Source organism: Triticum aestivum, chromosome 4D, assembly GCF_018294505.1.
Source record: "Triticum aestivum cultivar Chinese Spring chromosome 4D, IWGSC CS RefSeq v2.1, whole genome shotgun sequence".
NCBI lineage: Eukaryota > Viridiplantae > Streptophyta > Magnoliopsida > Poales > Poaceae > Triticum > Triticum aestivum.
Window position 1 is genome coordinate 386,135,419 of NC_057805.1, and position 22,837 is coordinate 386,158,255.

Below are 22,837 nucleotides of genomic sequence, written 5' to 3' on the forward strand. Positions count from 1 at the left end.
CCTCTCTCAACATCTGAAAAACTGTCAAAGGAACAAGGAGAACCTTTGGGGGCCGAAGAGTCAACAAGGTATAGAAGTATGGTAGGTGCCTTGCAATATTTGACATTGAAAAGATCGGATATTTGTTTCCCAGTGAACAAAGTTTGTCAGTATTTGCACTCTCCTGCCTCCCAACACATGACAACAGTTAAAAGGATTTTGAGATACCTTAAAGGTACCATGAGTACAGGTCTAAAATTCACTAAGTCAGCTTGCAACATTGTTAGTGCTTTCTCAGATGCTGATTGGGCAGGATGTCCTGATGACAGAAGATCAACAGGAGGTTTCTGTGTGTTTTTTGGTCCCAACCTGATCTCTTGGAGTGCACGTAAGCAAGCTACTGTTTCAAGGTCAATTACTGAGGCAGAGTATAAATCATTAGCCAATGCAACTGCTGAGATTATTTGGGTCCAAACTCTTCTGCGTGAACTTGGAGTTGCTCATTCGTCAGTTGCTCGTCTTTGGTGTGACAACATTGGTGCCACATATTTGTCAGCAAATCCAGTGTTTCACGCAAGAACGAAACATATAGAAGTTGACTATCATTTTGTTCGAGAGAGAGTAGCTAGCAAGCTACTAGATATTCGATTTATACCCACAGGTGATCAAGTTGCTGATGGGTTTACCAAGGCCTTATCAAGGCGGAAATTGGAAAATTTTAAGAGCAATCTCAACTTGGTGAAGTTATGATTGAGGGGGCGTGTTAGAATACATTGTAACATGTATATACGGTATAAATATAAACCGTATATACGCCCGGTAGGCTAGCGTGTTGCATGGTTGTTGTAACAGGTAGTTGTGGTTGTTAGGATTCATCCTCATCTCTGTATATCTTTCTTGAGGATCAATCCAACACAACCGAACTACCAAATCTTGTAAACCTCTTTGCCTATATAACATGCAACGCGTCCCTGCCAGAGGCATACGCTTCATCCAATCTTTCATGGACAATACGATCAAACATATGCGGACAGTTTAAGAGTCGACGTTGGAGATGCCCTTAAGCACGCTGTAGCTTGCACGTGCTTACATATTCTATAGACTTGTAGTGTTCGAAGATCGGTGAACAGACCGTCAATCGTCAATGAATATGTGGTCTCGTGGTAATGGAGCCCGGGGTAGGCCCTCATGGAAAAAACGGGTTCATGCTAATTTGCAGGCATCTAAGATTTTCATTAGCACCCGCTCGACGTGAAAAGTCGATTGACATTTCAATCCATGTAAAATTTTGATGTCCAGCAAAAAAAGATTACTTTCTGCACTAGTTGAACAAATCGTCATAACACAGTGTACATTTTTTAGATATATGCATGGACAAAATTATTAAATTGTCTAGAAAAGAATAGTTAATTCCAAGTAGACTGGGACATAGGCACCCCCGAAAACTTCAAACAAAATTCCAGCCTGATAAAATACGCAATGATTTTTTTCTTGCAAACAAATATGCAATGAACTTAAACTTGCATAGTCACGGGTTAAAATCTCTCCCTAATAATAAAGCACGGATCGACTTTGTCGGGTTCACCGTCACAATACGCTTTCTTCTCATGTCATAATACGCTTTTACAATTTGTATGGACAAAATCATAATATAAACAAGGTGGTACTAATAATTACGTAAAAACCCAATTTCATCTCCTGCCTCCCAATCCCATCTCGCGGCTTTCTTCGCTGTTCAAAACTCCTCCCTTTCCAGCGACGGCAGCGACGGCGGAGCACGAGCACGTGAGGGGCGGCGCCTTCCTCCCTTTCCAGCGACGGCGGAGCACGAGCAGGTGAGGGGCGGCACCTTCGTCGGACAGCTAGCCGCGGTGGAGGAGAAGGCGGACGCCATGGGTGCGGCTACAGACGAGGCGGAGGAAAAGGCGGACGCCGTGGGCTTGCTGCACGGCTACAGCCGAGGCGGAGGAGAAGGCGGACGCCGTGGGCTTGCTGCACGGCTACAGCCGAGGCGGAGGAGAAGGCGGACGCCGTGGGCGTTCATGGAGGATGGTACACCGGCCGCCAGCTCCGGCCGCCAGTCCTCTCTGGCCTCCTCCGTGGTATCCTTCTCAACCTCCGCTGCTCCTATCGTGATTTGGATGGAAAATTGGAGGCCGGCCGTGTCCTTCTCCAACACAAATTGATGTAGTGCCCGACCCGGATTTGATTGGCTGCTATAAGAAGCAAGGATCCTCGGCCGGAATCTCCATCAGGTTTTGCCCTTCGACCATAATCTCCATCATCCTGTCCAAATTGCAATTTTTGAACAAACATCCAATGTCGCCGCCAAGTTCGCCGGAGGAAGAAGCGCCGAGTTCGCCGGAGGAACAAGCGCCGAGTTCGCCGGAGGAACAAGAACGCCCGCCGAGTCCTGTGGTGGCTACACGAGAGGTATGTATCCCCTCGAAGCTACGCCACGGCGCGGTAGAGCCTGAAGTTCGTCAAAACTTGACCTGACCGTGACCGTCACTAACGCCACCTTGCTGCCGCTGTTGCTGGAAATGAGCTGAATATCAAGCTTTGGTTGCCTCTTTGCTTCCACTTCACTGCTCTTCGACTATCTGTAATTGTAAAACACCTAATACGATTCTTCAGCACTTGATACTGGTGGTCATGGTCTTCTTCTCTTACTGTTGCGAGACTTGGTTTTAGTTAGTAATCTTGAGATCAAGTGTACTCGTGGATTGCTTAGATGGAGGACCACTGTTGGTTTTGTACTTAGATGCGATTGTGAATCATGTACGGTTCAATTCAGATTCATGTGGTATTTTTCCTAAATTTGTACCTGCCTGAACATTATTACTATTAAACTATGAATAATGATTTTTGCAACTGTAGGAGAATTTCTTTGCCGCATCACAAGAAAAACAATTTGAGACAGAGAACTGTACTGAACCTTCTAATTATTGTATGAACTTGCTTCACTTAATTTGAACGGCATATTTTTCAGTAGAATTAAGTGCCGGGTGCCACTTGAGAGAATAAAAGAATGATCAGCTATTTTTTTCACAGTTATGATTTAGTCAACATTGATGTCCGTCTGCAAAAAGCTTATTCTGATTTGGAGTTGATTTTTTTTCAGGCCCTTAAGATGAGTGATGAACATCCGTTGAGCCGTCCAATGTTGCCTTTGGCAACTACACCAGAGGTATGAATCCCCTTCATATTAGTTTGCATATGTGAGCACTGGTACATGTACAATGCGTCTATTACTGCGACACTTTTCTCCATATATACCTTGTAATACTTTGTTTTATCTAATAGAAGCTGGGTGTTTTCCCTTCTGTTAGGGAAAAAAATTAGAAGAACATAGCTCACCAATGCAACATAGCTCAGTTCTTATCAGAACAATTGAGAGAATGATGAATACAGCCTTTTTAGTTGATGGCACTGTTTGTATTATTTCTGTTAACACTGAAGTGTGGCATCTCTTTGATGGTTTAGTAGAATTAAGTGTCTGCTGTCACTTGATGTTCAGAATTGCCCTGCCATTCATGCAATAAATAAAAAAGCGATTTGGCCTGGTTTTCATGTCTCTGATGTGTATGCACGTGCAGGTGCCAAAGGCATCCAATCCAACTCAGGTGGAGGCCAAGGAGGTTCAGCTCTCGGACATTGCACCAATAATGTTGGATGATACCGACGTGAAGACTGTACGTTTCATATATTCAGATTGGGAGCTATGGTGTACTACCTCTGTTTCAACTGATCTAACGGTTGGAGATTTACATTTTATTTTTGTTCTGACTGCAGAAAATAGATGACATCGCTGAACTGGACATTGCAGAGGATTTTGATAACCGGCCTTCCAAAAAGGCAAAAATTTCTGAATCACGTGTACTGGAACCATCACCTATGTCACCAACTATGAAAACATCTTCTCCAGGTTCAGAGTGTTTTGAATCGTTTGTGCCGGAATCAGATAATTAGATGAATCATGATACACTACCATCACCTCCATCCCCATCTAGCTCGACAATATCTCCTGTTTTCCCATTGCATGATATTAAGGAACCAAATTCACATAAAGAGATCAAAGTTGATGAGACATATGATTATCTCCCACAAGGTATTTGCTTGATTTATCACGTGTGCTTTCATATACAATATATTCTTAAATTATTTGATTTTCTGCAGACTATACATTGACCGACCATGATCTATGTGCTCATATAGCAATAGAATCATCTTTGAGAAAACAATTGCTGGCTCAGATAGATGGAAGTTCTGTCTTGCAACATCAATTGATGTGCCTGCTAGATGAGAAAGAGTGGGTAAATGATGATGTAAGTACCCTTACTCAAACAGTAAAGAGTTTCTAATCACTAATATCAATTAGTAATGTATTTTTTAATTCTTAATTATAGGTGATCAATGCATATATATGTTGTATAAAGGACCAAATACATCTCCAGAATGATAATAAAGTATATTTTGAGAGTCCATTTGTTACCTCACTATTTAAACGAGATGGCACCATTGGAATACAAGAAGGTAGTGCCTTCATGACAGAGATTGTCCTCGAATATATGCAGCATGACATGGTAATCTCCATATTCATAATTTACATGTTCTAGGTTTCATGCATTTTCATTTACTATTTTCCTAATTATCTTTATTACAGATTAAACTTCCAATAAATGCCAATAACACACATTGGTATTTAGCTGTTGTGAATACAAAAAAATGTGAGGTTCAAGTTCTAGACTCCTTGTGCTGGAATTCTGGCAGAGATGATCTTGCTAATACGGTTAGTTACAACACGATTTTTAATATACTTAGATAATGTGTATCATTTCTTCTTACCACTATTTTATTTTTAGCTACGAGGAATACAATTTCATTTGGACCTTCTTAAAAGTCAAAAGTTGGTAAGCGACGATTGGAAAGACGTTGATCTTACTGAATGGAAGATCATAGAACAATTACAAAAGGCAATTCAAAAAGATAGTTCTTCATGTGGTTTATTTATGGTTAATTTATGGAATATTTCACCGGATGTGCACTATCCTACCCAATTACACAGGTATATATCTTTTTTTAATAAAAAGTATGTTACTTTTACAAAAAGTACTTTTTAAATATACTAATAATTGTTCGTGTTGCACAGGAAATGATTACTTCTTTTAGGTTTAAGTTAGCCAGCATACTATTATGTTGGAAAACAAACACTGCAGCAATGACTATAATCGTTGAAGAAAGTGACGATGACAGCAAGGGAGATCCTGATGATGTTCAAATATTGGAAAGTTTAGATGATATAAAAAAACAAAAACAAAAATCCCATTATCTGTTGAAAATAAATACAGATCACTAATATCAATTCTTTCTAATATGACCTTACATGAGTTAACAGCTGGACTCTGTAGCTTCATTAAATCAATTAATTACACCGAGATTTTAGAGTAAGTAATTTTAAATTAGTATTGCAATTGTATAGTATCTGAATTGTTTTATTAATGGTTTATTTTCTTAATTTGTATCATTATCAGGAAAGTATGGATCCGAAGTTCAAAACCATATCCAATTAGCTTGTCTCTCAGAAAACTACAAGGATTGCTAAAGGATGATTTACCCATGGACCGTGATTGCTTTAATTTGATCGTACGGAAGATTATGTTGGATGACATCCAAACATCACAAAAAACAAAGCAACTGATAGCAAAGCATTATCTCGACATGAAATTTTGGGTATGTTTTTATATTCGTTATATTCTTTTTATATTCTAATTTTTTATCATCTTTCTAACCAATAATTTTATATACTAGATGACTACTGATTTTGGAAGGCACCCAGATTTTCGTAAAAAGTTAGATGTGGAGCAACTAGCAAATTCTGTTCGTAGTTGGCCTGGTATCAAATATAATGTTTCAACATGCAAATCGGTAAGAGCACTTTTGTATACTTTAGAGCAATTTTTTTATTGCATCTAATATGTAGCCTATTTCAGATCCATATTCCAGTACAATGCATTGATGAATTCATTCTATTCACATTGGATCAAGATACCAGAACAGTGTACATTTTGGACCCTACTCCTATTAATCCAATGTACCGATACAACCCACTCGCAAAATATGTGAAAAAAATTATATGGATTTCCGAACATTTACCGAAAGCAATGTCAAAAGCATGCCCTGGGTCTAGATGGAACGAGGATATTCTCTTATGGCATCATAGAATCCTAGATGATATTCCAGTTTACAACAGGTATTTTTCAGAAGATGAATACTAGATACTGATTATTTGTTGATTTGAGTATGTAGACAATATTAATAAAGTATATTTATATTCTTATATAAGGGAACTGTCTGGTTATCTTGTTCCCCTATTCATGTCCACATGGGAAGACGAAAGACCACATTTGCCATTTTTAAAGGTAAATATTGCAACCGTATAGATATTTGCTTTTATGATTATTATACATGTGATGCTGATGTCATTCTTTTACAAAAAAATGAATGAATAGGATGGATATGAACTCAGAAAACTAATTTTGGGCCAACTACTAACATTCAAGGACAATGAATGTGAAGATAACATGCCTGCTGGTGTACTGGACTTCATCAATTGTATTAGGAAAATCCAAAGTTAAACGGGTATGTCAAATAGTATCAATTCATCTCGAAATGTCAAATGACTCAAATATCTTATTCCAATATGCTAACCTTGTTTTCCTACCAATATGCTTGTGTAGGGAGCTCAATCGGTGGAAGGTAATTTGTCAGAGAGATTTCTTGCAGCCAACAGTTAATAGACAATGAGCAGGGAGACGATGAACATGTAGAGATGGATTTTTTTCCTTTGAGAAATTAATAGTAGATTTTGGTTTCTACTTAAGATATCCCTTACATATATGTAGAAAACTTTTGGAGCTTGCCAGGATATACATTTTTGGGGGTTGCCAATTATAAGAGATGACGGATTGCTTCAAAATTCGATGTTTGTGGGTTCAGACATGACAATACTGTGGAAATCACAAATAGTACAGAATCGTGTACTCTGTTGATTAATAATTATTTTATAGTTTGTTTCTATTCGAAAATGCCAACTAGAGACCGAGCTCCACGGAGGCCTTTATTTGAAAACTTCTAAATCCAAACGTTTTAGTTTCAAAAAATTCTGAAAATAAATACACATATACGTAGATACATAATGCACATGTAACTTCTAAATCCAAACTTTTTAGTTTCAAAAAATTCTGAAAATAAATACACATATACCTAGATACATAATGTACATCTGTGCAAATTTTCAGGTCGAAATACATTAAAATGTGAGCTACACAAAAAAGACAAATCTATATGTACTGTACCAAAAAAAATGCTTTGTATTTCCCTCTAACGTCACTGTAGAGTGTACGTACATGTATGGTATTGATGAAAAAATTAACGTTTGGATTGGTATATTTACTTAATTCTCAAGAGCTAAACGAGAATATATTCATAAAAACACGTAATTTAAACAGGCTACAGAGTTTAGCAGGCTTGACCTAACTTTGGCTAGAGAAAAAAAAACCACATAATTTTGGTTCAAATCCTGAGTCTTCAGTCACACAGGAAAAAAAAAATCAACTAATGACTTTTATTGAGTTGAACTTTGCGAGGAGCATTTTTTTCGAAAATCTATTTCCTTTTTTCTATTATATTTTCCACTGAGACAGAGATCCTTGAATGATATATATCTCTTCCTAATAATAAAGCATGGATTGACTTTGTCGGGTTCACCGTCACAATACGCTTCTCCTCGTAAGTTTACGCTTTCACTTTGTATTTCGTAAGAAGGAAGTTGCAAACCAAAACTGTTGGTTTTTTTAGATTCTGAACTTCAGGGGTGGGGGTGTCTTTAGCCATGCTTATTGGATAAGGTTAGGACCATGGGCTATTTTTTAAAACTCCCGCTGCAACGCACGGGCATGTTTTCTATGCTATAAAAAACACTAATCTGCTTAACCTTATTATCGATGTTTATTAAAATTGGATATATAAAATGGTGCATAATGAAACATGAAGCCAGTTGTGCCCCTTTTTCGCCCGGTGCAACGCACGGGCATTTGTGCTAGTAAATAAACCTAAATGCTATAAAGTATAGTTCACTACAATTGTGCCTCTCGCGAAACAAATTTGTGCTTCCGTGAGAAGTGAATATGTGCCTCTCGCGGAAGAAAAAAACATTTTTGTCATGCAAAATTATTTTCTTGAATTTGTTTTCTCCAAAATCTCACGAACATTCTTTTAATGTATGAATTTTTTATATGTGAATACTTTTTAAAATTAGTAAATATTTTAGAAATTCTGAATTCTTTTCAGCAATTTTCATATCTTTAAGTTGTTCAGAAACTAACCCTATGTTTAGTAGTCGGTTTTCTCACATTGTTTTTACCTACCGAGTAAATTTTTTAGGTGAACTAGGGATTTATTCAATGTTCACAACTCGGAAGGCTGGCCCTTGCTATGGACCTTTGAAAGTGCGTTATATCGACTAGAGGGGGGTGAATAGGCGATTTTTATGAATTCTTCAGTGAGGAAATTCCTTAGTGAAGAACTACTTGCAGCGGAATAAGTACTCAAAAGTATGCATAGCAGAACACAAACATGATCATCATGATGAAATGAAGACAAGCACAGAGTACAGAAAGTGTAAACACAGGATAACACAGGATGAAGACAAACGGACTGAAGAAATTGAACTGAGGAAATTGAGAAAGTCTTCAGTCAAAGTCTTCAAACACAGATATGAACAAATGCACTGTGACGCCCGGATAATTAAGCTACAGTAAATCTCTGTTAATGATGCCACGTCACCACGGTTATTGTTCCTAATCTCGCGTTAGTTTGAAACCGATTCAAATTTAAATTCAAAATCAAGTCAAACGGTAAACGTTTTCAAACATTAAAACTAAAATGTTTGGGGAGAGCCAAATAATGCATAGGTAATATGAGAGAGAAACCACACTTTTATAAAATGTCTCAATACTCTAAAATGAGTAAAACAGTAGCAAAAACAAATATTTAAATGCTTTTAAAATGATAAACAATTACAAAATATTATATTTAGGTGCCAAGTTAATTGTGGCAGTGGTATAATTACTATTACTAATTTAGAAGCTAACTATATATTTTACAAAACTAAAACAATTTGAAAGATGAAATAAACAGAAAAGAAATTGAAAGATAAAAGAAAAACAAAAAAAATCAAAAGGGTAGACCCCCAAGCTCCCATGGGCCTCGGCCCATCCCAACCCAGTCGGCCACCCCACCAGACCGGCCCAACACCCCCACTACACCTATCCCCACTTCCTAGAAACCCTAACCACCCCACTCTCCCCCACTCCTCCCTCTCCCCACCCCGTTTCTGGACCGGGGGAGCGACCCCCTTTCGCCCTCCCCCCCGCGCGATCTGGATCGGGAGCGCCCCAGCGCTCACCGCCTCGATCCCGCCGCCGCCCGGAGACCCCGTCGCCGACCACCGCTGCCTGAGGTCTCCGCCGACGCCGCCATCGCCCCGCGTGCCTCGGCCTCCTCCTCGTCCCGTGCCGAGGCCGCCGTTCCTGTGCCGCGCCATCGACCCCGTCGCCTCGCCGCACTCGTCGCCAGCGACCCGGACGCCGCCCCTTCGCCGTCCTCCTCCCCGAGCCCACTGCCCCGTCCCTACGAACCCCCAGTGAGGCCCCATCTTCTCCTCTTCCCCGCACCACGCTGGTCGCGGTCGCCGCGGACACTCCGCTCCCGTGCACTCGCCCGCAACCCCCTCGCGCACGCTCACCACGGACGGGCCAAGCCCTGGCCGCGCGTCACTCCGTCTGGCCGCGCCCGTCGCCCCGCGCCGACGCGCCTCGCCTGCACCACCCAGTCGCGCCGCCAGCCTCTGCCCCGTCGCACCGTGGCCGTGTCGGCTCCGTCCTCCACTGTTGCGGCGTGACCGCACGCCCGCGCCCGCGCCCGCCAATCGCCCCGCGGCGCCCAGTCGGGTGCACACCCACGGGCCAGCGCCCGAAGCCCATCGCCCGATTGGCCCCTATGGGCTAATGACATGTGGGGCCCCGCCCCCAGAACGTTTTTTTAAAGAAAAAAGAAAAAGAAAATAAATTAAATTAAATTAATAATTAATTAATTAAGTTAATTAATCCTGTTTAATTAATCTTCTTAGCTAGTTAGTTTAATTACATAGTAATTAGATTAGCTAAATCCTAATTAATCTAAATAGAGTATGACAGGTGGGTCCCACCTGTCAGGTTGACCAGGTCAACAGTACAGTTGACTGCGGACGTCATACATACGTCATGCTGACGTCATCCCGCACTGTTCTTGATAATGTTAGAATTAAATAGATAAGTAAATTCAGAAAATGATTAAAACTTTAGAAAACATAGAAAATAAACCGTGCTCAGATGAAAATGTTTTCTACATGAAAGTTGCTCAAAACGACGAGACGAATCTGAATACGCAGCCCGTTCGTCCGCCACACGTCCCTAGCATAGCGAACATGCAACATTCCACCTTCGTTTCATCTGTCCGAAAACGCGAAACTCCGGGGATACTTTCTCGGATGTTTCCCCGCTTCGCCGGTATCACCTCCTACCGCGTTAGGGTACACCTAGCACCGCTGTTTGCTTTGTCATGCATCGTCATGCATCTGTTTGCAATGTATTTACTGTTTCTCCCCACTCTTCTCCTCCGGTAGACCCTGAGACCGACGCCGCTGCTACCCAGTACGACTACGGTGTTGACGACCCCTCCTTCTTGCCAGAGCAACCAGGCAAGCCCCCCCTTGATCACCAGATATCGCCTATTCTTCTCTATACAGCTTGCATTAGAGTACTGTAGCATGTTACTGCTTTCGGTTAATCCTATTCTGCTGCATAGCCTGTCATTGTTGCTACAGTTGTTACCCTTACCTGCTATCCTACTGCTTAGAATAGGATGCTAGTGTTCCATCAGTGGCCCTTCTCTCTTCTCCGTCTGCCATGCTATACTACTGGTCGTGATCACTAGGGAGGTGATCACAGGTATATACTATATACTTTATATACATGACACATGTGGTGACTAAAGTCGGGTCAGCTCGTTGAGTACCCGCAAGTGATTCTGATGAGGGGGCTGAAAGGACAGGTGGCTCCATCCCGGTAGAGGTGGGCCTGGGTTCCTGACGGCCCCCGACTGTTACTTTGTGGCAGAGCGACAGGGCAGGTTGAGACCACCTAGGAGAGAGGTGAGCCTGGCCCTGGTCGGCGTTCGCGGATACTTAACACGCTTAACGAGATCTTGGTATTTGATCTGAGTCTGGCCATTTGGTCTATACGCACTAACCAACTACGCGGGAACAGTTATGGGCACTCGGCGTCGTGGTATCAGCCGAAGCTCTTTTTGACATCAGCGATGGAGCGGCGCGCGCCGGATTGGACTGGAACGCCTGCTAGGCTAGGCCTGCTTCCGGCCGCCCTCGCAACGTGCAGGTGTGCAATGGGCGATGGGCCCAGACCCCTGCGCGCATAGGATTTAGACCGGCGTGCTAACCTCTCTGTTGAGCCTAGGTGGGGTTGCGACGTGTTGATCTTCCGCGGCTGGGCATGACCCAGAAAAGTGTGTCCGGCCAAATGGGATTGAGCGTGTTGGGTTATGTGGTGCACCCCTGCAGGGAAGTTTATCTATTCGAATAGTCGTGTCCCTCGGTAAAAGGATGACCCGGAGTTGTACCTTGACATTATGACAACTAGAACTGGATACTTAATAAAACACACCCTTCCAAGTGCCAGATACAACCCGGTGATCGCTCTCTAATAGGGCGACGAGGAGGGGATCGCCGGGTAGGATTATGCTATGCGATGCTACTTGGTGAACTTACCATCTACTCTCTTCTACATGCTGCAAGATGGAGGTGGCCAGAAGCGTAGTCTTCGGCAGGATTAGCTATCCCCCTCTTATTCTGGCATTCTGCAGTTCAGTCCAGCGATATGGCCCTTTACACATATACCCATGCATATGTAGTGTACCTCCTTGCTTGCGAGTACTTTGGATGAGTACTCACGGTTGCTTTTCTCCCTCTTTTCCCTCTTTCCTTTCTACCATGTTGTCGCAACCAGATGCTGGAGCCCAGGAGCCAGACGCCACCGCCGACGACGACTCCTACTACACCGGAGGTGCCTACTACTATGTTCAGGCCAATGACGACGACGAGGAGTAGTTTAGGAGGATCCCAGGCAGGAGGCCTGCGCCTCTTTCGATATGTATCCCAGTTTGTGCTAGCCTTCTTAAGGCAATCTTGTTTAACTTATGTCTGTACTCAGATATTGTTGCTTCCGCTGACTCGTCTATGATCGAGCACTTGTATTCGAGCCCTCGAGGCCCCTGGCTTGTATTATGATGCTTATATGACTTATTTTATTTTTAGAGTTGTGTTGTGATATCTTCCCGTGAGTCCCTGATCTTGATCGTACACGTTTGCGTGTATGATTAGTGTACGATTGAATCGGGGGCGTCACAAGTTGGTATCAGAGCCGACTGCCTGTAGGAATCCCCCTTCCACACTCCTTGGCTGAAGTCGAGTCTAGACATTACAAAAACTTTTATTAACATGGCTGTGTGTCTTACGGGCCCACGTCGCCTTTTGGGTGGTATTAGTATCTTTTATTCCTCGACCTATACTCTGGGACTCTGACCTCTCTTCTATTCGAGTGAAATGATTTTACTAACTCTGACTCTAGGTTCTCGTAACTACTTCCTCCCGGAGAGCCCCTCACTCCAGATGATTGCTTGGTGCACCGAAGGATTTCAAAGATACTCTCCGATGTTCTCGAGACCTTGTGCCCGTTGCTTTTGCAATGCCCTACCACCAAAATATCCCTATTGATAAATACTTACACCTGTCATTCTTACTTTTATTCCCAGTCGATCTTGTTATTACAAAATACCCCGAGAATACTTTGTGCCTACTACCTTGCAGTTCTTTGCCACCTGAATACCCCTACGGATAATTTCTCGCACTTATCGAGTATCCGCTCATCCCCAAATGATTCATGTATTTCACAAAATTCTTCGAAATACCATTCAGTCTTCCGAAAATCCTGAGCAGCCTATTGCTCCAGAAATTCTTGCTTGTGTTATGGTTAATACCATAAATCTCGTAATCTTATTGGCATCCCTCATCATTTTCATTTTGAGTCTGTTGATTCAATATGTTGCGAATGCTTGCAATCCTCAACCAGATCCTAGAATTCATCCTTCCGGCTCAGACGGCATTTTAAACATGAGCTGGATCTCGACCAGTCAAATTGTCGTCGATTGTACCCCTAAGCTTACTCAACTTATCCGTCCTTAATCAGAGCATTTGCTTCTGATTGCTTCATTTGGAAATCATAACCCCTTTACATTGAGCTTTGAATTAGTCAGTTGTTTCTATAAAATGATCTCCTTGCATTCTTTCTCCTTCTAGTTGAGTACCGATGCTCACATAAGATCCCTTGTGGACCGCCAGATCCTTTGTTGGATTTCATCCAACAACGTCCTTCATATTCAATAAACTTGTGAGTTTTCCTCGGATACATAATGCCTTTTGGTAAATCGTGTCTTTTGCCTTTGGAGACTTGTATCCTTTGCTTGTCAACCGTGCTCTACTTTCGAGCTTGTGCTAACTACTCCTACAGATTGTGGTATATGTTCCTAAGATGCCCCGATGGGTTGAACCTATGCCTTCCTTAATATGTGTGAACTCGAAAGTTTTCACGAGTCATACTCTTCTGGTATTTTGCCAGATAAAATTTCAACACTACAACTTCATCGAACGCGAGAAGTAAATGAATGGTTATGCATTGGAGAAGTGGGAGTCGACCTTGAACTTTGTGTTCATGCCCATGGACACGATGTAGATCTTCTCATCGAAGCTTCTTTTAAAAATTAATTATTCCCTTGGTATAAGTTCATCTTATATCTGGGATCTGACCTTTTTCAATCGTGGTTCCGACCATGTTCTCCTTTAAATACCATTTCCTGTGCAAGTTTAAGCACTTGTCTTCTATAGAGCAATACCCCGGTCCAACCTCTACTTTGATCTATCGTCGAGTATTACCCCCCTGGTATCTCGAGATTATCACGGAACTGCATAACTTCTTATGAGTTCTTCATCAAGTACTACATTCTCACTGATTCCATTTTTTTCACGGGCTCTGAGTTATTAGACACTCAAAGACACCGATAACTGAATCAAAATCGCACCGCGATTAAACAACTCTTGGTAACCTTCATTACTTACGAATTTGAACTCGATCACGTAAGTCCTAGCCTGCTCGGCTATATCATTATCATGCTAAACTTTAACTGTGCTACCTGGTCCTTAATCCCGGAGCACAACTTTCAATGATGAGCTAAGCTTACGTCGATCTTCCTCGTCATATCAGTTCGCCTTGAACAACAAGCTTGATTTCAAGTTTGTGTCCTACCCATGGTTCCAATAACCTTCTGCTTTTCATCATTCCTTTGACTTGATGTCGTCGCTGATTGATTACATCTTCATGAAATCTCTCGACAAATGTGCCGTGATCATCATCAACCTTATGAGCTCTTCCAGGATATCAATTGAGTTCATGATGAGAAATACCATCCTTGCCCGCGATGATTTGCGTTATCATCGACCACTTTATTGCCTTTCGTTCAACACAAACTTGTTCGTGATTTGTGATATACCTTGAGATCCTTGCTATCCAGCAATTGTTCTTCTTTACCTTGGAGTATTACCATCTTTTATGTCAGGAATGTCGTGAGAATCTCACCACCTCTTGAGAATTCTTGATATAAGTGATACTTCACCATCACCATTCTTTTCTTGGTCCCCGTGTTGTTCCTAACAGGAATACCGACAGATGGACTAGTAATTTTAAAACTTCTAGCAACCTTATTGCTTTGAAGTTAATGGTCAACATTTCATTCTTAGACCATTGGTTATCAAATCGCCATTCTAACATTGTTTGTGCTACCTAAGTCCGTATTTCGGGTGCACCGTCAACCAATGTTCAATCGTGTATGTTTCCTTGAGCATACCTCATTATATAATTTGAACTGACAAAAGCTATCTCCTTGTACACATAATTGTGGAAATCCATCTTTTGGAAATCTCAATGGAATGTCGCTGAGTCCATCAGCCACCTCCTAACCCTCTCCTTGGTTTAATGATGAACTCTTGTTTCGGAACTTGCTTTCATAGTTCATTTCCCGAGAATCTTACAGTGTCATCCCATCAATTTGTGTTGCACCTTTCTTCTCAGACATCCTGAGTCTGAGGTATCCTGACACCAATCAGATCTGAATCTCGATCAGATATGATGGTTGGAACATATTTCCAAGAGTTATAATGTTGGTCTTTATATGACCCGGTAAGGTGGTGTCATACCTAGCCCGCCTGGCCGGAGGCCCTATTGTTATAGTTCCCTTTTAGCAATGTTATCCATTCTTCCATGATGAAATTGTAAAACTTATTCTATAAGTTGTTCCTGATGGATCCTTTGTGTATCCAAAATCTGACCCTTACATGATGACCATGTCAATGCTATCTCAAAGCATGTATGTGGTACTCCGATTTTTCTACAAGAACACTCGCAGCCCAATGCTAATTGTTTCTTGCTCAATTGTCCAAACAGCGTTGTATGGGTGATGTCATGAAATTTCTCTCCCCTTTCCTAAAGGGAATTCTTTTTTATGTTATATCCCGTCATGGATAACATGCTCTGCTTGCCCTTGGGAAGGATATACACCTGAAATATGTGTTTAAACACATTTTTTCCTTTCCATTGTTCTGTTTAATCTGATGATCAGCTTTTCCTTTCCATTATTTTGTTTAATCTTTCTTGTGATCAATATGAAATAAGCAGTAATAATTCACTGCTTAAGTAAACACCTCGGTGTACTAATCTATCAATAAGACCCTGATACTATTGTTGATTAAATTCCGGTAGCCACCAATGGATGAGAACCTTGCCTATTGGTCCGCCTCGTTCAACGAGCAGAAAAGTGGTTCTCTTCGTCCCTCGCCCTTGGTACCGATGTTATTGCCGACATAACCGACAGACTATCCTCTGACATGCCTTGCTTACGTGATCGTGCAAGATGTCACCGCCCTTCCTACTTTTAACCCACATGGTGGGCCCATAACCCACAGTTCCACAGGATCGAAACCTGACTCTTCTGTACACCCCTGTTCGCAAGGTTGTTCCTCGCGCGTGGCCTCGTATGTAACTCATGGACCACCTTCCTAGTGATCTGTTCCAGTATCAGATGCAATACTTAAACTTGATGCTTTGAACCCCTTCCACACTCTTTTTCAGGCATCGAACGATTGTCTATCCGCTTGGAACCTCTTATTGTACCTTCGTACCTTACTCTCGATGTATTTTAAATATGGTCAACTCGAGAGATACTCTTATGCTCATTCATGGGTTAACCCCCAGATTGTTTCCCTCATAAGCATTCTGTCGTAGCCGAGCTGCCCCTTACATATTCGTAAGTACGATGGAAGTCCCGAAGAAAGGATGACGACTTCATCATGATGACCTGGAGCAGAGGAATGAAGGCATCAACGTAACAGATCAACTTCTTCGAGAAGAGTAACCAAGGCCGAGAAGATCCGTTAGAATTTCACAACCACAAATTTCCCCCTTACACCACCTCTTAAATCTCGGGACGAGATTTCTTGTAGTGGAGGAGAATTGTGACGCCCGGATAATTAAGCTACAGTAAATCTCTGTTAATGATGCCACGTCACCACGGTTATTGTTCCTAATCTCGCGTTAGTTTGAAACTGATTCAAATTTAAATTCAAAATCAAGTCAAACGGTAAACGTTTTCAAACATTAAAACTAAAATGTTTGGGGAGAGCCAAATAATGCATAGGTAATTATGACAGAGAAACCACACTTTTATAAAATGTCTCAATACTCTAAAATGAGTAAAACAGTAGCAAAAACAAATATTTAAATGCTTTTAAAATGATAAACAATTACAAAATATTATATTTAGGTGCCAAGTTAATTGTGGCAGTGGTATAATTACTATTACTAATTTAGGAGCTAGCTATATGTTTTACAAAACTAAAACAATTTGAAAGATGAAATAAACAGAAAAGAAATTGAAAGATAAAAGAAAAACAAAAAAATCAAAAGGGTAGACCCCCCCAGCTCCCATGGGCCTCGGCCCATCCCAACCCAGTCGGCCACCCCACCAGACCGGCCCAACACCCCCACTACACCTACCCCGACTTCCTAGAAACCCTAACCACCCCACTCTCCCCCACTCCTCCCTCTCCCCGCCCCGTTTCTGGACCGGGGGAGCGACCCCCTTTCGCCCTCGCCCCCCCCCTCCCGCGCGATCTGGATCGGGAGCGCCCCAGCGCTCACCGCCTCGATCCCGTCGCCTCCCGGAGACCCCATCGCCGACCACCGCTGCCTGAGGTCTCCGCTCACGCCGCCATCGCCCCGCGTGCCTCGGCCTCCTCCTCGTCCCGTGCCGAGGCCGCCGTTCCTGTGCCGCGCCATCGACCCCGTCGCCTCGCCGCACTCGTCGCCGGCGACCCGGACGCCGTCCCTTCGTCGTCCTCCTCCCTGAGCCCACTGCCCCGTCCCTACGAACCCCCAGTGAGGCCCCATCTTCTCCTCTTCCCCGCACCACGCTGGTCGCGGTCGCCGCGGACACTCCGCTCCCGTGCGCTCGCCCGCGACCCCCTCGCGCACGCTCACCACGGACGGGCCGCGCCCTGGCCGGGCCTCACTCCGTCTGGCCGCGCCCGTCGCCCCGCGCCGACGCGCGTTGCCTACGCCGCCAGCCTCTGCCCCATCGCACCGTGGCCGTGTCGGCTCCGTCCTCCACTGCTGCGGCACGACCGCACGCCCGCGCCCGCCAATCGCCCCGCGGCGCCCAGTCGGGTGCACACCCACGGGCCAGCGCCCGACGCCCATCGCCCGATTGGCCCCTATGGGCTAATGACATGTGGGGCCACGCCCCCAGAACGTTTTTTTAAAGAAAAAATAAAAAAAATAAAATAAAATAAAATAATAAAATAAATAATTAATTAATTAGTGAATTAATTAAGTTAATTAATCCTGTTTAATTAATCTGCTTAGCTAGTTAGTTTAATTAAACAGTAATTAGATTAGCTAAATCCTAATTAATCTAAATAGAGTATGACAGGTGGGTCCCACTTGTCAGGTTGACCAGGTCAACAGTACAGTTGACTGCTGACGTCATACATACATCATGCTGACGTCATCCCGCACTATTCTGGATAATGTTAGAATTAAATAGATAAGTAAATTCAGAAAATGATTAAAACTTTAGAAAAACATAGAAAATAAACCGTAGCTCAGATGAAAATGTTTTCTACATGAAAGTTGCTCAAAACGACGAGACGAATCCGAATACGCAGCCCGTTCGTCCGCCACACGTCCCTAGCATAGCGAACATGCAACATTCCACCTCCGTTTCGTCTGTCCGAAAACGCGAAACTTCGGGGATACTTTCCCGGATGTTTCCCCCCTTCGCCGGTATCACCTCCTACCGCGTTAGGGTACACCTAGCACCGCTGTTTGCTTTGTCATGCATCTGTTTGCAATGTATTTACTGTTTCGTCCCACTCTTCTCCTCCGGTAGACCCTGAGACCGACGCCGCTGCTATCCAGTACAACTACGGTGTTGACGACCCCTCCTTCTTGCCAGAGCAACCAGGCAAGCCCCCCCCTTGATCACTAGATATCGCCTATTCTTCTCTATACAGCTTGCATTAGAGTAGTGTAGCATGTTACTGCTTTCGGTTAATCCTATTCTGCTGCATAGCCTGTCATTGTTGCTACAGTTGTTACCCTTACCTGCTATCCTACTGCTTAGAATAGGATGCTAGTGTTCCATCAGTGGCCCTTCTCTCTTCTCCGTCTGCCATGCCATACTACTGGGCCGTGATCACTAGGGAGGTGATCACGGGTATATACTATATATATACTTTGTATACATGACACATGTGGTGACTAAAGTCAGGTCAGCTTGTTGAGTACCCGCAAGTGATTCTGATGAGGGGGCTGAAAGGACAGGTGGCTCCATCCCGGTAGAGGTGGGCCTGGGTTCCTGACGGCCCCCGACTGTTACTTTGTGGCGGGGCGACAGGGCAGGTTGAGACCACCTAGGAGAGAGGTGGGCCTGGCCCTGGTCGACGTTCGCGGATACTTAACACGCTTAACGAGATCTTGGTATTTGATCTCAGTCTGGCCATTTGGTCTATACGCACTAACCAACTACGCGGGAACAGTTATGGGCACTCGGCGTCGTGGTATCAGCCGAAGCTCTTTTTGACGTCAACAACGGAGCGGCGCGCGCCGGATTGGACTGGAACGCCTGCTAGGCTAGGTCTGCTTCCGGCCGCCCTCGCAACGTGCAGGTGTGCAATGGGCGATGGGCCCAGACCCCTGCGCGCATAGGATTTAGACTGGCGTGCTGACCTCTCTGTTGAGCCTAGGTGGGGCTGCGACGTGTTGATCTTCCGCGACCGGGCATGACCCAGAAAAGTGTGTCCGGCCAAATGGGATCGAGCGTGTTGGGTTATGTGGTGCACCCCTGCAGGGAAGTTTATCTATTCGAATAGCCGTGTCCCTCGGTAAAAGGATGACCCGGAGTTGTACCTTGACCTTATGACAGCTAGAACTGGATACTTAATAAAACACACCCTTCCAAGTGCCAGATACAACCCGGTGATCGCTCTCTAATAGGGCGACGAGGAGGGGATCGCCGGGTAGGATTATGCTATGCGATGCTACTTGGTGAACTTACCATCTACTCTCTTCTACATGCTGCAAGATGGAGGTGGCCAGAAGCGTAGTCTTCGGCAGGATTAGCTATCCCCCTCTTATTCTGGCATTCTGCAGTTCAGTCCACCGATATGGCCCTGTACACATACACCCATGCATATGTAGTGTAGGTCCTTGCTTGCGAGTACTTTGGATGAGTACTCACGGTTGCTTTTCTCCCTCTTTTCCCTCTTTCCTTTCTACCTGGTTGTCGCAACCAGATGCTAGAGCCCAGGAGCCAGATGCCACCGCCGACGATGACTCCTACTACACCGGAGGTGCCTACTACTACGTTCAGGCCGCTGACGACGACCAGGAGTAGTCTAGGAGGATCCAAGGCATGAGGCCTGCGCCTCTTTCGATCTGTATCCCAGTTTGTGCTAGCCTTCTTAAGGCAATCTTGTTTAACTTATGTCTGTACTCAGATATTGTTGCTTCCGCTGACTCATCTACGATCGAGCACTTGTATTCGAGCCCTCGAGGCCCCTGGCTTGTATTATGATGCTTGTATGACTTATTTTATTTTTAGAGTTGTGTTGTGATATCTTCCCGTGAGTCCCTGATCTTGATCGTACACGTTTGCGTGTATGATTAGTGTATGATTAAATCGGGGGCGTCACATGCACAACACAATTATGAGGAAATGAAAGAGTTCAGGAAATAGAACCAGAAAGCTTGGTGAAGACAATGATTTGGTAGACCAGTTCGAACTGCTATCTCAGTTGTACATCTGGTTGGAGCGGCTAGGTATTTAAACCTGAGGACACACAGTCCCGGAGACACAGTCCTCACTGTATTCTCCTTGAGCTAAGGTCACAAAGACCTCGCCCAATCACTCGTGGTAAGTCTTCAGGTGACTTCCGAACCTTCACAAACTCGGTCACTCGGTGATCCACAATTTCCTCTTGGATGCTCTAGACCATGACGCCTAACCGTCTGGAAGAAGCACAATCTTCAAAGGTAACAAGCGTCGGATCCACGCAGGATCAATCTCTTCAGTGATGCTCAATCACTTTGGGTTTGTAGGTGTTTGGGTTTGGGTTTTCCTCACTTGATGATTTTCGCTCAAAGTCCTCGGAGGATGGGATGCTCTCAAATGACAAGTGTCAGTTTCTCTCGGAGCAGCCAACCAGCTAGTGGTTGTAGGGGGCGGCTATTTATAGCCTAGGGAGCAGCCCGGCATGATAAGACATAAATGCCCTTCAATGATATGACCGTTAGGTGGATAAGATATTTTGGGATAGCTGGCGCGTAGCACAGCAACGGTCGGAAATTTGAGTATCAAATTCCTCAGGGCTATCATGTTCCTCACTGTGTAGGCAATTCGCACTGGCGAATTCCTAACTCCTCAGTCAGAACAAATTCCTCAGAGACCAGAAGAACTTCGTCTCTGTCACTGAAGAATATGACTGAACTGTATGAGATTTCCAATGGCTTCACTCGAAGGGGTTGGTAGGTGTAGGATTTTGAGTTGAGCATCACATGGAAATTTTTCCTTAGTATTTCCTCGACCCCCTTTAACAGTACGGTGTTTCCTATGACTCAAGAAATAGAAAATGAAACTACGAAAACAAAAGTCTTCACGCTTCATGTTCCTCAAATGAATACCAAGTCTTCAAGGTCACACCAATTTCTTCACTTTCAAAGTCTTCAGAAAGTCTTCAGAAATCCAAAGTCTTCAGTCGAAGAACTTCATTTTTAGGGGTCGACTTTCTCTGTAAATATCAAACTCCTCATAGACTTATAGACCTGTGTACACTCATAAACACACTAGTCCCTTAACCTATAAGTCTTCAATACACCAAAATCACTAAGGGGCACTAGATGCACTTACAATCTCCCCCTTTTTGGTGATTGATGACAATATAGGTTAAGTTTTCAACGGGGATAAACATATGAAGTGTAAATACTGATATTGAGGAATTTGATTGCAAGATATAGAAGAACTCCCCCTGAAGATGTGCATAGTGAGGAATTTGCTTTTGAAGCAATGCACACTTGAAGAGTTGAAATCATGGAGATCTCCCCCTATATCTTGTAATTCATACACGCATTTGACATAATATATGAAGAATTTGAAATGCATGATGAAATATGGTGACTGATGTAATTCAGCATGCGTGCAATAATATTAACGAGGAATAAGCATGCAGAGGAAACAACAAAAGTATCAGGCCACCATAGAGTTTAAGTTTACAACTCGATCCAAGAAAGTCATCAGAAGAACAAGAGTTGTAACTTAGAAAAAAATGCCCATATAATAGACCCACTTGAAGACTAACTCAAATTTCTCCCCCTTTGTCATCGAATGACCAAAAGGTTCGAAAATGAGGACTAACGCCCCTGAAGAATATCAAGTTGATGAAGGAGCGTCAGTGTTGTTGGGGTCGTTTGTTGTAGTAGGGCCTGCCGCAGTGTCGTCCAAGTCTTCATGCTCATCGGTGTCACGCGATGAAGAATAGGAGCTGGCCACCAAGGACGGAACCTTGACCTTCTTGTATTTCTTCGGTGGAGGTGCAGACCAGTCAAAGTCCTCCTTGATACCCATTTTCTTCAGATCTTCGGCGCTATAAATGTGCGTCAGAACAGCCCAGGTACGGTTGAAGGTTTCATGGAGGTAGTAATGGTTTTTCTTCACTGCATTGTGGGTAGCAGTCATGTTGTGAAGAATTGAACCAAACTGACGCTTGACCCATTTGTGATTGCGATCAACCTTCTGGTGAAGACTGAGGAGAAGCTCACGGTCAGTCATCACCCTGGGAGCTGTGCCTTGAGGATTTGGCTTGGTTGCATTGGCGGCAGAGTCATGGGTGGCAGAGTCATCATTGGTGGAGTAGGATGCAGCCTTGCGAAATTGACCATCCATTGGACGAATGCCTTCATCAATAACAGCAGTAGCCTTGCCCTTTTCATCAGCTGAGGAAAATGTCCATTTGAGGACTTCAATCGGGGGCAAGTAGCTGCAATGGTTCAGTGTATCAGCTTTGTAGTTGAGTGAAGAC

At 43.7% G+C, this 22,837-nt stretch overlaps 1 protein-coding gene and 2 long non-coding RNA genes across 3 annotated transcripts; all 3 read left to right on the forward strand.

Annotated features, from left to right (window-relative positions):
* The first annotated feature begins 3,651 nt into the window (after positions 1-3,651).
* Positions 3,652-4,227, forward strand: LOC123100091 (uncharacterized). Its single transcript, XR_006448353.1, has 3 exons — positions 3,652-3,674; positions 3,775-4,090; positions 4,159-4,227. It is a non-coding gene; the product is annotated as an uncharacterized lncRNA (long non-coding RNA).
* A 7-nt stretch (positions 4,228-4,234) lies between these two features.
* On the forward strand, positions 4,235-4,730 carry LOC123100092 (uncharacterized). The gene is made up of 3 exons (XR_006448354.1): positions 4,235-4,307; positions 4,389-4,565; positions 4,646-4,730. It is a non-coding gene; the product is annotated as an uncharacterized lncRNA (long non-coding RNA).
* A 488-nt stretch (positions 4,731-5,218) lies between these two features.
* LOC123100093 (uncharacterized) lies at positions 5,219-6,867 on the forward strand. The gene is made up of 7 exons (XM_044522076.1): positions 5,219-5,426; positions 5,514-5,712; positions 5,791-5,907; positions 5,973-6,232; positions 6,326-6,401; positions 6,492-6,621; positions 6,720-6,867. The coding sequence occupies exons 1-6, from the start codon at positions 5,356-5,358 to the stop codon at positions 6,615-6,617; spliced, it is 849 nt and encodes a 282-aa protein (XP_044378011.1). The 5' UTR covers positions 5,219-5,355; the 3' UTR covers positions 6,618-6,621; positions 6,720-6,867.
* Positions 6,868-22,837: the final 15,970 nt, after the last annotated feature.

Bases quoted from the DNA above. Each gene is read 5' to 3' on its own strand.
- LOC123100093 (XM_044522076.1), top strand. From the start codon at position 5,356: ATGACCTTACATGAGTTAACAGCTGGACTCTGTAGCTTCATTAAATCA. The intron at 5,427-5,513 runs GTAAGTAATTTT...TATCATTATCAG, and splicing joins AATTACACCGAGATTTTAGA to GAAAGTATGGATCCGAAGTT. The intron at 5,713-5,790 runs GTATGTTTTTAT...TTTATATACTAG, and splicing joins ATCTCGACATGAAATTTTGG to ATGACTACTGATTTTGGAAG.